This window comes from Colobus angolensis, unplaced genomic scaffold, assembly GCF_000951035.1.
Source record: "Colobus angolensis palliatus isolate OR3802 unplaced genomic scaffold, Cang.pa_1.0 Scaffold112, whole genome shotgun sequence".
NCBI lineage: Eukaryota > Metazoa > Chordata > Mammalia > Primates > Cercopithecidae > Colobus > Colobus angolensis.
The window spans coordinates 9016285-9030009 of record NW_012112253.1 but is presented as its reverse complement, the minus strand read 5'-3'; the positions used below and the strand labels follow the sequence as shown (position 1 = coordinate 9030009).

General features: G+C 36.5%; 1 protein-coding gene across 1 annotated transcript in view; it reads left to right on the top strand.

Moving 5' to 3' along the window:
- The window catches only part of CHD2 (chromodomain helicase DNA binding protein 2), a 146771-nt gene that overhangs the window by 68881 nt on the left and 64165 nt on the right, over window positions 1–13725 (top strand). Inside the window, exons 16-18 of the mRNA XM_011958054.1 lie at window positions 1958–2174; window positions 4333–4422; window positions 5368–5558. Coding sequence (XP_011813444.1) covers window positions 1958–2174; window positions 4333–4422; window positions 5368–5558 — 498 coding nt within the window. The remainder of the gene's footprint in view (window positions 1–1957; window positions 2175–4332; window positions 4423–5367; window positions 5559–13725) is intronic.

Below are 13725 nucleotides of genomic sequence, written 5' to 3'. Positions count from 1 at the left end.
GATCTCCTGACCTTGCGATCCACCCGTCTCGGCCTCCCAAAGTGCTGGGATTACAGGCTTGAGCCACCACGCCCGGCCCTGGCCAGCATTTTTTTTACTTTAAACCAAAGGAATAAAAGTCAATTGAAAAGGGCCCAAGCCCCTGTTAAGCCCTGGTCACAGGAATGTTACATTACATAATGTGCTATTTTGGTCTGGTTCCAGAAAAACAGGAGAATCAGTTCAAACCTACTTTAGTCTGTGTATGTAGACAATGACATTTTCTAGGGGCAGGAAATATTGGAGAAACTTAACTGTGCTTCCTCCTCAATAGTATTGAAAAGGTGAGAGAAATGAGAAGGAAGTTACTCAAAGGACTACATCTAAACTGTATAGAAAATTAGGTGTACCTGAGATGTATAGTGGCATGGCTTCATCATTCTCCCTTCCCCAAGTGTGATCTTCTTTGTTTCTGTATTTTATCCTTTAAACTAGCTATTTTGTAGAACACAGAAGGTATTTTTAGAAATTACCTCTTTTTGGTGAATTAAACGTCTTGTTTTTTGAATCAGTTAGGTTGCCTTTAACATGTAAATTACTTTTAGTTCTTTCTGATTTGCTGATTACGTGTGTATTATATATATATGCAAACTTTCAGTTTGCTTATTTTCAAGAACCTTTTAATAATGTTTTCAATCTGATGTCTTACGTGTAATCCTAAATTCCTGCCAAATGACTCTGTTCTGTTTCCCAAATATATTTTCTTAACTCTGGCTGTTTCTTCAATTTAAAAATTTTTTTCTTAGATATTCTTTTTCCGTTAATATCCTGTTTAAATCTAGCCCATTTTGTAAAGTAGTGTTTCTCAAACTGTGGTTTAAGGTAGTAGTCCCCAACCTTTTTGGCACTAGGGACCGGTTTCATGGAAGACAATTTTTCCACAGGCTGGGGAGGAGAGAGGGGGATGGTTTCGGGATGATGCAAGCACATTACATTTATTGTGCACTTTATTTCTATTATTATTACATTAAACTATATAATGTAGAATCAGTGGGAGCCCTGAGTTTGTTTTCCTGCAACTGGATAGTCCCATCTGGAGGTGATGGGAGACAGTGACAGATCACCAGGCATTAGATTCTCATAAGGAGTGTGCAACATAGATCCCTCGCATGTGTAGTTCATAGTGGGGTTCATGCTTCTGTGAGCATCTAATGCCATTGCTGATCTGACAAGAGGCGGAGCTCAGGCATTAATGCCAGCAATGGGGAGCAGCTGTAAATACAGATGAAGCTTCCCTTGCTCACCCGCTGCTCACCTGCTGCTGTGCAGCCAGGTTCCTGAGTGGGGTGTCCCTGGTCTAAGGAATACCTGAGTCAGAATCTCCAAAGGTGTTTGTCAGCCCTTTTCCATATAGTCTTATTTAGTAGATCTAGGGTAGGGTCCACAAATGTGATCTGTAGCCTACCTCTGCTTTAGGCTAAAGTGTATTTAAAACTAGCCATACACCTATACATGTAGGTCTAAGAAAGTGTATGTGGCATTAAACAACCCAGTGGTATGCAGTGGAATGGGGTGGGCCGGCCATAGGATTCACGAGCAGTGCTGATAGCTTTCTATATTGATGGAGTCTAAGGTTACATGCTTGTCTTCACTTTTTACAAAGCTTGTCTTCTCTGTGATGAAAGATAGCCTGTGGAAGGTGATGTGAAAAGCCTAAAGGTAAAGAGTCTGACGAGGCTCTCATAGTAATCCAAATCTAGATAGGTCACTTGTTATTCTGCTATTTTTGGTTTCTGCTTTCTTCCTTATGTCGAAAGCTGAAGTAATTGCAGATGAGAGGAAATACAGTTGAGGCTTATGAATGACACCTTGCTCGACTGTTATTGTGAAGCATTGGTGTCATTGCTATTTATGGACATTCTGTGTTTTGGTGAACTAATGATTTTTTTGTTTTTATTTATTTATTTTTTTTCTGCAGAAATAACAGTGTAATCCTTGCTGATGAAATGGGCCTAGGAAAGACCATCCAGACCATATCATTCCTCTCCTACCTGTTCCACCAACACCAGCTGTATGGCCCCTTTCTTATAGTCGTCCCTTTATCCACCCTCACCTCATGGCAGAGAGAGTTTGAAATCTGGGCACCAGAGATTAACGTAGTGGTTTACATAGGTGACCTGATGAGCAGAAATACGGTGTGTAAACAAAAAGAGCTGGGATAGAATCTGTGTTGTAAATGTAATTTGGAAATTGACTTGAAGCCTTTAGTAGATCATTAGTAAAGTTTTTGGTTATTATTCTGATACTGTGCTATATTCTCAATATTAGGAGGTGTATCTATCACAAAAGTGCAACTCAGATGCTCTTTAACAAATGTGCTTACTATTTAAAAAGCAACAGCAGTATGTGAGTGGGAATCTCTTTTAGCTGGGTTGCAATATTAAATTTTTCTTCTCTCTGCCCTTTTTACTTCTACGACTGCTTTATATGAGATAATATGGAGTTAATACTTTGTGTAACATTAATATTATTTTTGCTATCTCAGTAGACATTTACTGAAAATAAACATTCTTCGAATTTGTTTCTTAATTTCTTAAAACAGTGAGGTTGCATAACTTACAAAAAAGGAGTAAAAGTAAAGGAAAACAAGCTATTTTAGGGCTCTAGAAATAAGAATTATTTTAATCTGTTACCAAACTTTATTTGGGCATCATGAATTTAGAACACAGTGACTTAAGTTTATCTTTGTTTAGCAGATCTTTTCTTTATAGTAACTTTTTTTTTAAAGCACCTACTGTGTACTAGATGTTGCGCTGGGTGCCTTATGTGTAATACCTGTAATCTTCATGATAGTCTTCAAAGTTGATGGCATTCTTTTTTTTTTTTTTTGAGACGGAGTTGCTCTGTCGCCCAGGCTGGAGTGCAGTGGCCGGATCTCAGCTCACTGCAAGCTCCGCCTCCCGGGTTCACGCCATTCTCCCGCCTCAGCCTCTGGAGTAGCTGGGACTACAGGCGCCTGCCACCTCGCCCGGCTAGTTTTTTTTGTATTTTTAGTAGAGACGGGGTTTCACCGTGTTAGCCAGGATGGTCTCGATCTCCTGACCTCGTGATCCGCCCGTCTCGGCCTCCCAAAGTGCTGGGATTACAGGCTTGAGCCACCGTGCCCAGCCAATGGCATTCTTTCCTACTGCTGATGAAGAATTGACTCAGAGAATCTTAACACATGCCCTAGCAAGCAAGAATGTGGCAGAGCTGGGATTAGGACACAGGTGTATCTATCTAGTCCAGAGCTTTCCTCTTTCATCACTGTATATAAACTATTTCTGGAAAATTGCTTGTAATAAGAGCAACCCATCAGCAACGTTTAAACATTTGAGTTGCATGTTGTAATCATACATTTTCATGCAAATTCAAATTTATTTTTAGTAAATAGTTTCATTAAAATTGTGTAACTTAAACACTGGCTGATTTCATTGGCCTAATTTTGAGTTTCTAAGAATATAGTTTTAGCTTTGTTAAATCATTTGTTAACCATTAAAGAAGAAAAAAGAGAAATTCATAGGTTTACAAAATAGCTTAAAGCACTACATTCCAAAAATGATTGCAAACAAAGAAAATGAACTGTAAAAAATTGTAGTCGGAGAAGTTTTCTTTGCTATCTCCAGTTCTCCTTTTCTTTGTTCTTTTTAACCCCACTCGGTGGTGATCACCTGCAGGCACTTACTGTCTTGTTCTCCAGTTCCTAACTTGACAGCCAAACTGCAAGAGCTTTGTCATGAGTCTTCGTGCTTGCTAAGTGTCCAATTATACTTCAGTGTGAATGTGCTCATCTTTGTGTTCTTTTACATTGACGTTATTATACGTATTGCATTATATTTTCGTCTTATAAGCCTCCCTTTTTCTTGGACACATCTCTTTGGTCTATGGTTGATGAAATTCCAAAGGTTGGAATTTGTTTTACTTGTTAATATATGTATTTTCTTATTCAAAAAGTAAGTAATTTGCATTTTTGAAAGAAATTTCTAAGTATATGGGAGATCCCTTGTTGAGTTCAAATCACCAGGGTGTAGTAGCTGATGAGGTGCATTTTCTTCATTAGATGGTTTTCTGGGGGCCAGTTTCTTCTGATTCTGGCAATAAAGCTTTTGCTGTTCGGTGGTCAGTGTTTGAATTCTAACTCTTCTGCTTTATAGTTTGGTTGCTTAGGTCATTTTAGAACGTATGAGATATTCATTAAAATCTATTCTGATTTATTTTTTATTTGGCATGTTTCTATTACATCGATCACAACACTTATGTGATATAGAAAGGTAGAAGCAGAAATTATGTCTTAATTATGTTTTTTTCTTATAGATACGGGAGTATGAATGGATTCATTCCCAAACCAAAAGATTGAAGTTCAACGCACTTATAACAACATATGAGATCCTGTTAAAAGATAAGGTGTGTAATTAATATCTACAAGGCTAAATCTTTTCCACTGTGACTTGTCCAGATGTTAGGGTCTGTTACTTTTCTGTGGAGCATGTTAAAAATAAATAAATACATGAAAGTTAAAAATAAAAAACAATTGGTAGGGTCTGTACCTCCTACTTGCCATGTTACTTTTCTCTTATTTTAAAAAGCAAGCAAATGAACAACCAGAAAAATTACTCAAAGGATATTAAGGTTATAAATAGAAAACAGAACCCTGTAGATAAGGGGACCTTAGATCACCAAGTCCAATTGAATTAAACAGGGTGAAAGGGTATTGAGGTCAGTAAATTACCTGAGATTATTGTCAGTCATTGGATGCCACCTCAGGTATTTGCCTTGAGTGTCATCTTAGGCATTTCCTATTGTATCATTGTTAAGGCATTTCTCCAGAAAAGATGACGTGAATGGTCTTTGTGAGGAGGACAGAAATAAGAAGCTCTTTAAATATCGCCTTTCTGCTAAGAAATATATGTGGTAGGTAGATCCCATTGGTATTAAGTGCAAACAAGTTCAGTTTGGTGGCTCTTGGTGTTTGTGTGCTTCAGGGTTGGGGTGGAGAAGAGACAGGAGAAGGTCCGTAATTAAGGGGAGAATACAGAATCATGTGATTTTTGTTTTTGTTTAATTTTTGCCCAGCATAGCAGTTTTTGTGTTCTTGCTGTGGGGCATGCAGTAATAGCTGGTATAAGAGGCCCACCTATACCTTTTAGGCGATGATACTCTCGTTTGAATAGCTACCAATCTGGCAACTAACAGAATAAACAGAAGAGTCCTAATATATATTGTCAGTGAAGAATAAATGTGTCTATTTATACCTTTGTAATGGTATTTATACAGCGATAATTAACACTTGAAAGCACTTTTGGGTTCCCTTCTGACCTGGTGGCTCGTTCTGTTTTGTTTTTACTTTAGACTGTGCTGGGCAGTATTAACTGGGCCTTTCTGGGAGTGGATGAAGCCCATCGGTTGAAGAATGATGACTCTTTATTGTATAAAACTCTGATTGATTTCAAGTCCAACCATAGGCTCCTGATTACGGGGACCCCTCTTCAGAATTCCCTCAAAGAGCTCTGGTCCTTGCTGCACTTTATTATGCCGGAGAAGTAAGCTCCTTCCTGTGTATTTCAAAAGATGCTAGAATGTCTGAAATGCCAATGCTTTTTAACTTTCTTAGTAGACCTTAGGGAAAACAGATGGCATGGTTTGGGGAAAGCAAAGCATCAAATGGAGGCAGGGATGGCAGTAGTAAAATGTTTCATAATCAGTGAAAGAAGGCACAGAAATTAGCCTGTTAAGGAGGACAGCAGTATTGTCTGCCAAAAGACTGAATTAGTTAATGCAGTTGGGAAATAACTGTTAAATAGATGACATCAGACCTTTTCACTGTTGGCATAAGATAATCAATATAAGTAAAATGAAATATACAAGGTACACAAGCACTGAAAAGTAGGTTACACTCAAATATCTGATAGCCGAAGCATCAACTTTACATCTTATTTACATATTATTAAAGAACTGTGGAATGTCTTTATTGAAAAAGTTTTTATGGGAGAGATGATGTGCACATCTCATAAAACTTAAAATTATCCAGTGGTATTCAGTGATACTTAGAATAACATCTATATTCATTAATTTGGAGGACCCCACTCAATCTGGCCCCTTGACAATAATCTGATTCCTCTCATCCACTTTCTCCATCACTCATTATGCTTCAGCCATTCTGGCCATCTTTCTCTCCCTTAAACATGCCAAGCCATTACTATTCCTTCTTGACTGGAATGCTATTTCTTCTTATCTTCACATAGCCAACCACCTTAATGCTTCAGCTCATCTTGTACGACCACCTCCTTTCAGAAATCTTTGCAGACTGCCTAACCTAAAGTAGCCCGTTAGACATCTTATCCCTAACCTGTTTTAGTTTCTATATGGCGTATCTTTTTAAATTTATGTTCTCATTCATCTCATGTCATTAAATTATGCATGAAAATCACAGGGATTTTGTTTGCTTGATTCATTGCTGGTTCACATTGCCTAGAATAGCACCTGGTGTACAGTAAACAATTCAGTTAGTATAGTTGTTCAATTGATAGGTATATGCTCTACAATCATTTTTTGTTTTTTGTTTTTTTTAATTCGGGATTAAATTTTATTTTTTACTTTTATTTTTTAAATTTTAAATTTAAATTTGTTTAATAAATTTATAGTTTGCAACCATCATCATCACCCAGTTTTAGAACATTTTCCTCATCCCAAAAAGTTCCCCGTTGCTTGTTTGCAGTTAACCTCTGCTTCCACATATAGCCTTAGGCAACCAATAATCAGCTTTTGTCTCTAGAGATTTCCCTTTTTTATAAGTTTTACGTAAGTGGAATCCTAATATGTGGGCTTTTGTTTCTGGCTTCCTTCACTTACCATATTTTTTTTGAGATTCATTCATGTCAGAGTCTGTCAGTAGTTGTTCTCTTTTATTGGGTAATAATATTTCATTGCATCCAGTTACAATGTCCAGTTATGGACATTTGAATTGCTTTGTTTTGGGGTTGTTATATCTTTGCATGGACGTATGTTTTTCTTTCTCTTGCTTAGAGACTTAGGAATAGAATTGCTGGATTATTTGAAAAGTTTATATTTAACATTTTAGAAACTACCACGCTGTTTTCTAAAGTGACTGCCATTGTGCAGTCCTACCAGAAACGTTTGAAGGTTCTAGTTTCCCTATGTCATCACCAGGACTTGGTTCATTGTCAGTCTTTTTGATTCTAGCCATTCTGGCGAATATGTGTCATTGTGGTTTTGACTTGCATTTCCCAAATGGCTAATGATGTTGAACGTCTTTTCATGTGTTCATTAGCCATTTGTATGTCTTTGGTGCAATTTCTATTCAAATGCTTTGGCATTTAACTCATGCCTGGTGTTCCGTCACTGGAACTCTAAGCATGTGGGAATTATTTATATCCTACTGTTCAGGGTCATTGCCAAGGTCTGATTGCAAAAATTCAAAAAATTGCAACCTCTGTCATAAATGGGTTAAAAAAATTGGATTGTTTGTCTTATTATGAGTTGAAGAGGTTTTTTATTTCTTTTTAAAAAATTCTGAATACAAGTGCTTTATCAGTACAGTCCCCAACTTTCTATAGTTTGATGTAAAATTTTTTGACTTTTCAGTGATAAGAAAGCAATACACTTTCAGTAGAAAGTATACTTTGAATAAACACAAGCATTCTGTTTTTCATAATTCAATAAATTATGTGAGATATTCAACTCTTTATTATAAAATTGGCTTTGTGTTAGGTGATTTTGCTCAATATTCTAATGATAAGAGTTCTGAACACATTTAGGGTAGGCTAAGCTGTGATGTTTGGTAGGTTAAGTGTATTAAATGCATTTTTGATTTAACTATTTTCAAGTTATGATGAGTTTTTCAGGACATAACCCTGTTGTAAGTTGAGGAGCATCTGTATATAATTTGAACATATTTTATCCCAATCTGTGGCTTCTTTTCACTTTTTAAATGTTGTCTTTCAAAGAGAAAAAGTTACTGATTTTGATGAAGTTTAATTTATGGATTTCTTTGTATGGATTGTGCTTTAGTTATCATATCTGAGACAGATTTGCCTAGCCTGTGGACACAAAGACTTGCTTCTTTATTTCCTTCTGGAAGTTTTAGCTTTTATATTAGGTCAGAGTACATTTTGTTTATAGTGTGAACTGTGAGTGCCTTAGTTCATTTTTTTTGCAGTAGAATTTGGGAAATTGTTCTAGTATCACTTGTTGAAAAGAATGTCTGTTCTCCATTGAATTGCCTTGACACCTTTGTTGAAACTCAGTTGACACCATAAATGTCATGCTTTGTTTCTGGACTGTCAGTTCTGTTTTGTTAATACATATTTCTGTCCTTCTGCCAATGTCACACTGTCTTGATTAATGTAACTTTCAACTGCTTTTTTATTTTTTAGTTTTTTTGAGACGGAGCCTTGCTCTGCCACCCAGGCTGGAAGTGGAGTGGCACAGTCTCAGCTCACTGCAATGTTTGCCTCCCAGGCTCAAGCAATTCTCCTGCCTCAGCCTCCCAAGTAGCTGGGATTACAGGCATGCACCACCATGCTCAACTAATTTTTTGGATTTTAGTAGAAATGGGGTTTTGCCGTGTTGGCCAGGCTGGTCTCGAACTCCTGACTTCAAGTGATCCACCCTCTTTGGCCTCCCAAAGTGCTGCGATTATAGGCTTGAGCCACTGCACCTGGCCTAGACTGCTTTTTGAAAATGGAGAAGTACAAGTTCCGTTTTCTTCTTTTTCAGAATTGTTTTGGTTACTCTAGAGTTCTTGGCACTTCCATATACATTTTAGGATCAGGTTGTTAATTTCTGCAAGAAAAATATAAAAATTGTGTTGAATCATATATCAATTAAAGCAAAATTGTTAATATTGAGTCTTCTAAACCATAATCATGGAAAGTTTTCTCCATTTATTTAGATCTTCTATAATTTTTTCAGTGTTGAGTGGTTTTCAGTTTAGAAATCTTATACATTTAAAATATTATTTTAATTCTGACTAATAATATTTTGAGTGGAATTAAAAAAATAACCTATTATAGAAGTATAATTGAGTTTTGTGTATTGATCTTACATCCTGCAAACTTGATAAACTTACTGTTTCTACTATGTGTCTCTCTCTGTGTGTTTATATTGTTCTGTATTTCTTAGTATTTTTCTATAGACAGGATATGTTCTCTATAGACAGGATTATGTTTTCTGTACCTAAAGGTTTCTTTTCCAATGTGGATGCTTTTTATTTCTTCTTCTTGCCTTATTGTATTGGCAGGAACCTCCATCTTAAATAGAATTGGTGGGTGCAGGATGTTGGCTATAGATTTTTTTTCGTAGATACCCTTTATTGGGTTGAGGAGGTTTTCTTCTCTTCCTAGTTTGTGAGGTTTTAATAAAGAATGGATATTAGGTTTTTTTTAAATGCTTTATTTCTGTGTCTGTTGAGATGACCATGTGGTTTTGTCCTTTAACAATATAGTATATTACCTTAATTGCTTTTTAGACATTAGGCCAACTTTTTTTTTCCTAGCGTAAATCTGACTTGTTAACAGTGTTTAATACTTTTTGTGCGTTGCTAGATTCACTTGGCTAATATTTTGTTAAAGATTTTTGCATCTGTTTGGTGTTCGTTTGTTTTTTGAGACAGAGTTTCCCTCTGTCACCCAGGCTGGAGTGTAATGGCGTGATCTCGGCTCACTGCAACCTCCACCTCCCAGGTTCAAGCAGTTCTCATGCCTCAGCCTTCCAGGTAGCAGGGATTACAAGCATGCACCACCATGCCTGGCTAATTTTTGTATTTTTAGTAGAGATGGTGGGGTTTTGCCATGTCAGCCAGGTTGGTCTCCAACTCCTGGGCTTAAGTGATCTGCTTGTCTCCGCCGCCTAAAGTGCTAGGATTACAGGCGTGAGCCACTGTTGTGTTTTTGATTTTAATTAGAATTTTAGTCTGTAGCTTTTTGTTTTGTTTTGATGTTTACGTTGCTTTGGTTTTGGGATCATAAAATGAATTGGAGAGTGTTTCCTTTCTGTTTTCTGAAGGAGTTTGTGTAAGTTTCGTGCTATTTCTTCTTTAAATATTTAGTAGAATTCACCAGTGTAGCCATGTCAGTCTTCACTTTGCGGGAAAATTTTTAATGACTAACCTGGTTTCCAGTTACAGGTTCACTTAAGTTTTCTATTTCTTCTTGACTTATTTTTGTTAATTTGTGTCTTTCTAGGAGTTAGTCTATTTCGTCTAACTTGTCCTAATTTGTTGGCATAAAGTTAAATAGTATTCTCTTAGCCTTTTAATTTTAGTTTTCTTTTTTAAGAGACATGGTCTTTCTCTGTCACCCAGGCTGAGTGCAGTGGTATGATCATAGTTCACTGTAACCATGAACTTTTGGGCTCAAGGGATCCTCCCACTTCAGCCTCCTAAGTAGCTGGGGCTACAGGTGTGCACCACAATGCCCAGCTAATTTTTAAAATTTATTTTTTATTATTTGTAGAGACGGGCTCTTGCTGAGTTGTCCAGGCTGATCTCGAACTTCTGGGCTCAAGTGATCCTCCCGCCTCTGTCTCCTAAAATGCTGAGATAATAAGCATGAACCACTGTGCTTGGTAGATTCTTTTAAGAATCAATAGTGATTAAAGTTAATTTTTTGATTATGGTAATTTGTATCCTTTGCTCTTTTTCTTGGTCAGCTCTAGCTAAGGGCTTAACAATTTTGATATTCTCGAAGAACCAATTTTTGACATCATTGGTTTCTACCTCTGTTTTTTCTTTTCTTTTTTTTTTTTTGAGACAGAGTTTTGCACTTGTTGCCTAGACTGGAGTGCACAGTACAATCTCGGCTCCCTCAGCCTCTGCCTTCCAGTTTCGAGCAATTCTCCTGCCTCGGCCTCCTGAGCAGCCGGGATTACAGGCGGCTGCCACCACACCCGGCTGATTTTTGTATTTTTAGTAGAGACGAGGTTTCACCATGTTGGCCAGGCTGGTCTCGAACTCCTGACCTTGTGATTTGCCTGCCTTGGCCTCCCAAAGTGCTGGGTTTACAGGCATGAGCCCCCGTGCCTGGCCCCTCTGTGTTTCTATTTATTTCCTCTCTCAAAGGTTTCTGTCCTTTGTTTGCTTTTCATTTAATTTTTTCTTTTTCTCTTAAGATACAGTTTAGATTATTGATGTAAAAAGTTTTTCTTTTCTAGTTATTTAAAGGTATGTTTACTCCTATGTACTGCTTTAGCTACATCCCATAAATATTGATAGTTGTGTGTTTTTGTTTTCATTTGATTTCATCTATTTTCTAAATTCTCTGTGATTTATTCTTTGAAGCATAGGGTTTTCAGAAGGATGGTGTTTAATTTCTATATATTTAGAGATTTTCCAAATGGCTTGTAATTCAGTTTTGTCTTGGAGAACATGCTTTAAATGAATTTATTATGACTTATTAAATAGTCATAGTATGCTTTCTTTCCTGGAGACTGTCCCATAAGTGCTTATAAAGAATAATCTGTATTCTATCTTTGTTTGGTTAGTGTTTTGTAAATGTCCATTCAGTGTGATTAATGGTGTTGTTCAAGACTTCTATTATCTTTTCTGACTGCCAGTTTAGTTGTACTTTGAATTGAGAATGAAATATTTTGATTTTTAACTGTAGTTGAGTTTTTGGCTTCGAGTTGTCATTTTTTGCTTCATATGTTTTGGGGTTCTGTTAGGTATGTTTCCATTCATAACTATTGTATGTTCCTGAGGCATTGACCTTTTTCTGGTCAATACTAGAATGTCCCATTTGACCTCTAATGATATTTATTGTTTTGTAAATCCATTTTGTGTGATTTTATTATAGCTCCCTAGGTCTCTTCTGATTCCTGTTTCCATGATACACTGTTTTCCATCATTTTACTTTCAACCTATTTCTTTCTGTAAGTCTAAAATGTGTCTTATAGACAACCGGTACTTGGATGTGCCTTTTTTATGCAGGCCAATAATCCTTGCCTTTTGATTGGAATATTTAGTTCATTCACATTTAACAGAATGAATAATATGGTTGGATTTCTGCTATTTTACTATTTGTTTTCCATATGTCTTACATCTTTTTTGTTCCACTTTCTCCTTTATTGCCTTCCTGTTTCAGCAAGTACTTCTCAGTGTGTTATTTTAACTCCTGTTAATTTTTGCTATTAAAAAATTTTAATTGGTTGCTCTAGGGATTATTGTATGCATCAGTCTTCTTCAGGTTAATACTGACTCAAGTCTGGTAAAATAGGGCAACTTTACCCCACTGTAGCTCCATTTTCACCTCCTTATGTTATACATCCAAGAATACAAGCATATAATTATTGCTTTAAACAGGTTTGTCTTTTAAGGACATATAGAAAAGAGAAAAATATATGTATACTATCTTTCACATGTACCTATATATTTGATCATTTTCAGTAATCCTCATTTGTTCCTGTGTTTTCAGGTTGCTGTTGGGTATTGCTTTTTTTTTTAGTCGGAAGGGCTTCCTTTATTTTCATATTGCAAATAAGAATATGCTGGCTTAGATGATTAAAAGGTGTCCCATATCACATGGTCAATAAGTAGATAGACCAAGATCAATATCACGTCTTCTCTGACCAAGACCAGTGTCCTTTGAACTTCAAATTCTAAGAGGAAAAATACATCCTTCATAAAACCTTTGAGACGAAGTCAAGTCACCCTACCTAGTAAGAGTTATGAGACAGTGGGAACATCTGTGCTTGTTTTTATAGAAAAAGAATTGTGGTATGTAGTTTCTACCAGTGAATACTTAGCCATGATTTGCTTTTGTGTACCTAACTGCTGAAATGGATAGTAGGGATTTTGGCTCCTAAGTGGTCATAATTAGCTTTTTCCTGCCGTTAAGCAGCTGTGGCATTCCACTCAGCATGGGCTATATTTGGGAAAATGTCATATATCCTTCTTTCGTAATTGGAGAGAGGAACTTTTCAATTACTTTATCATTCAGGGAGTCTCTTCCAAAATTTTCCTTTGGCCAGTTCAATCAATTATGGAATGATAGGTTAGAGTTAGAGATGCAAGTTTTTTTCTGTGAAAGAGATCTTTTCTTTGTAAATTTTGTATTTAAAGCATTGTCATTTTCAAAAAAAGTTTAAAAATTGTTGTTCACAAAGGTGTGTATATAAAAAGAAAACCTATTAGTTAAGGAGTTCAGATTTGCCCTTATTTCTGCCTGAGCTTGCTGTGTGGGTAAATGTAGTCTTGTAAAGTATTTTGCCTCATCCTTAGCAGAAGTTCCTGAGGTACCTTAGGACTCTACAGAGCTTTTGAAGAAAGGATCCACTGAAGAAAAACGATTGTAAAGGAGAGAATTAGGTTTAGTCAAATAGCTTTTGAACTTCCCCACTCAAATGTTACAGGCTTTTGTTTCAAAATCCAAAAGTTAGTCCTCTTTTTAACCAACTGAAATTCTGTTTCCTTAGTATAGAGCCTAAGTGCCTTTCATGCAGGGTGGCTCTGACAGGGAGTACCTGATGACTAACCATATTGTGAATACTTATCAATCAATAGCTTCGTTTTGTACATACTGTTTGCAAAGCATGGAACTTGGTATTAAGGGTAGAAAAAGATACGACAAGATTGAAAAATTTGGCTTATAAAGACCATCATATGCAAATATATGCTTCAGACTTACCCACAAAACAATTCAGATTGATAGCATGTATTTCAGAGATCGTGTGTTTTAGCATTGGGATGATTTT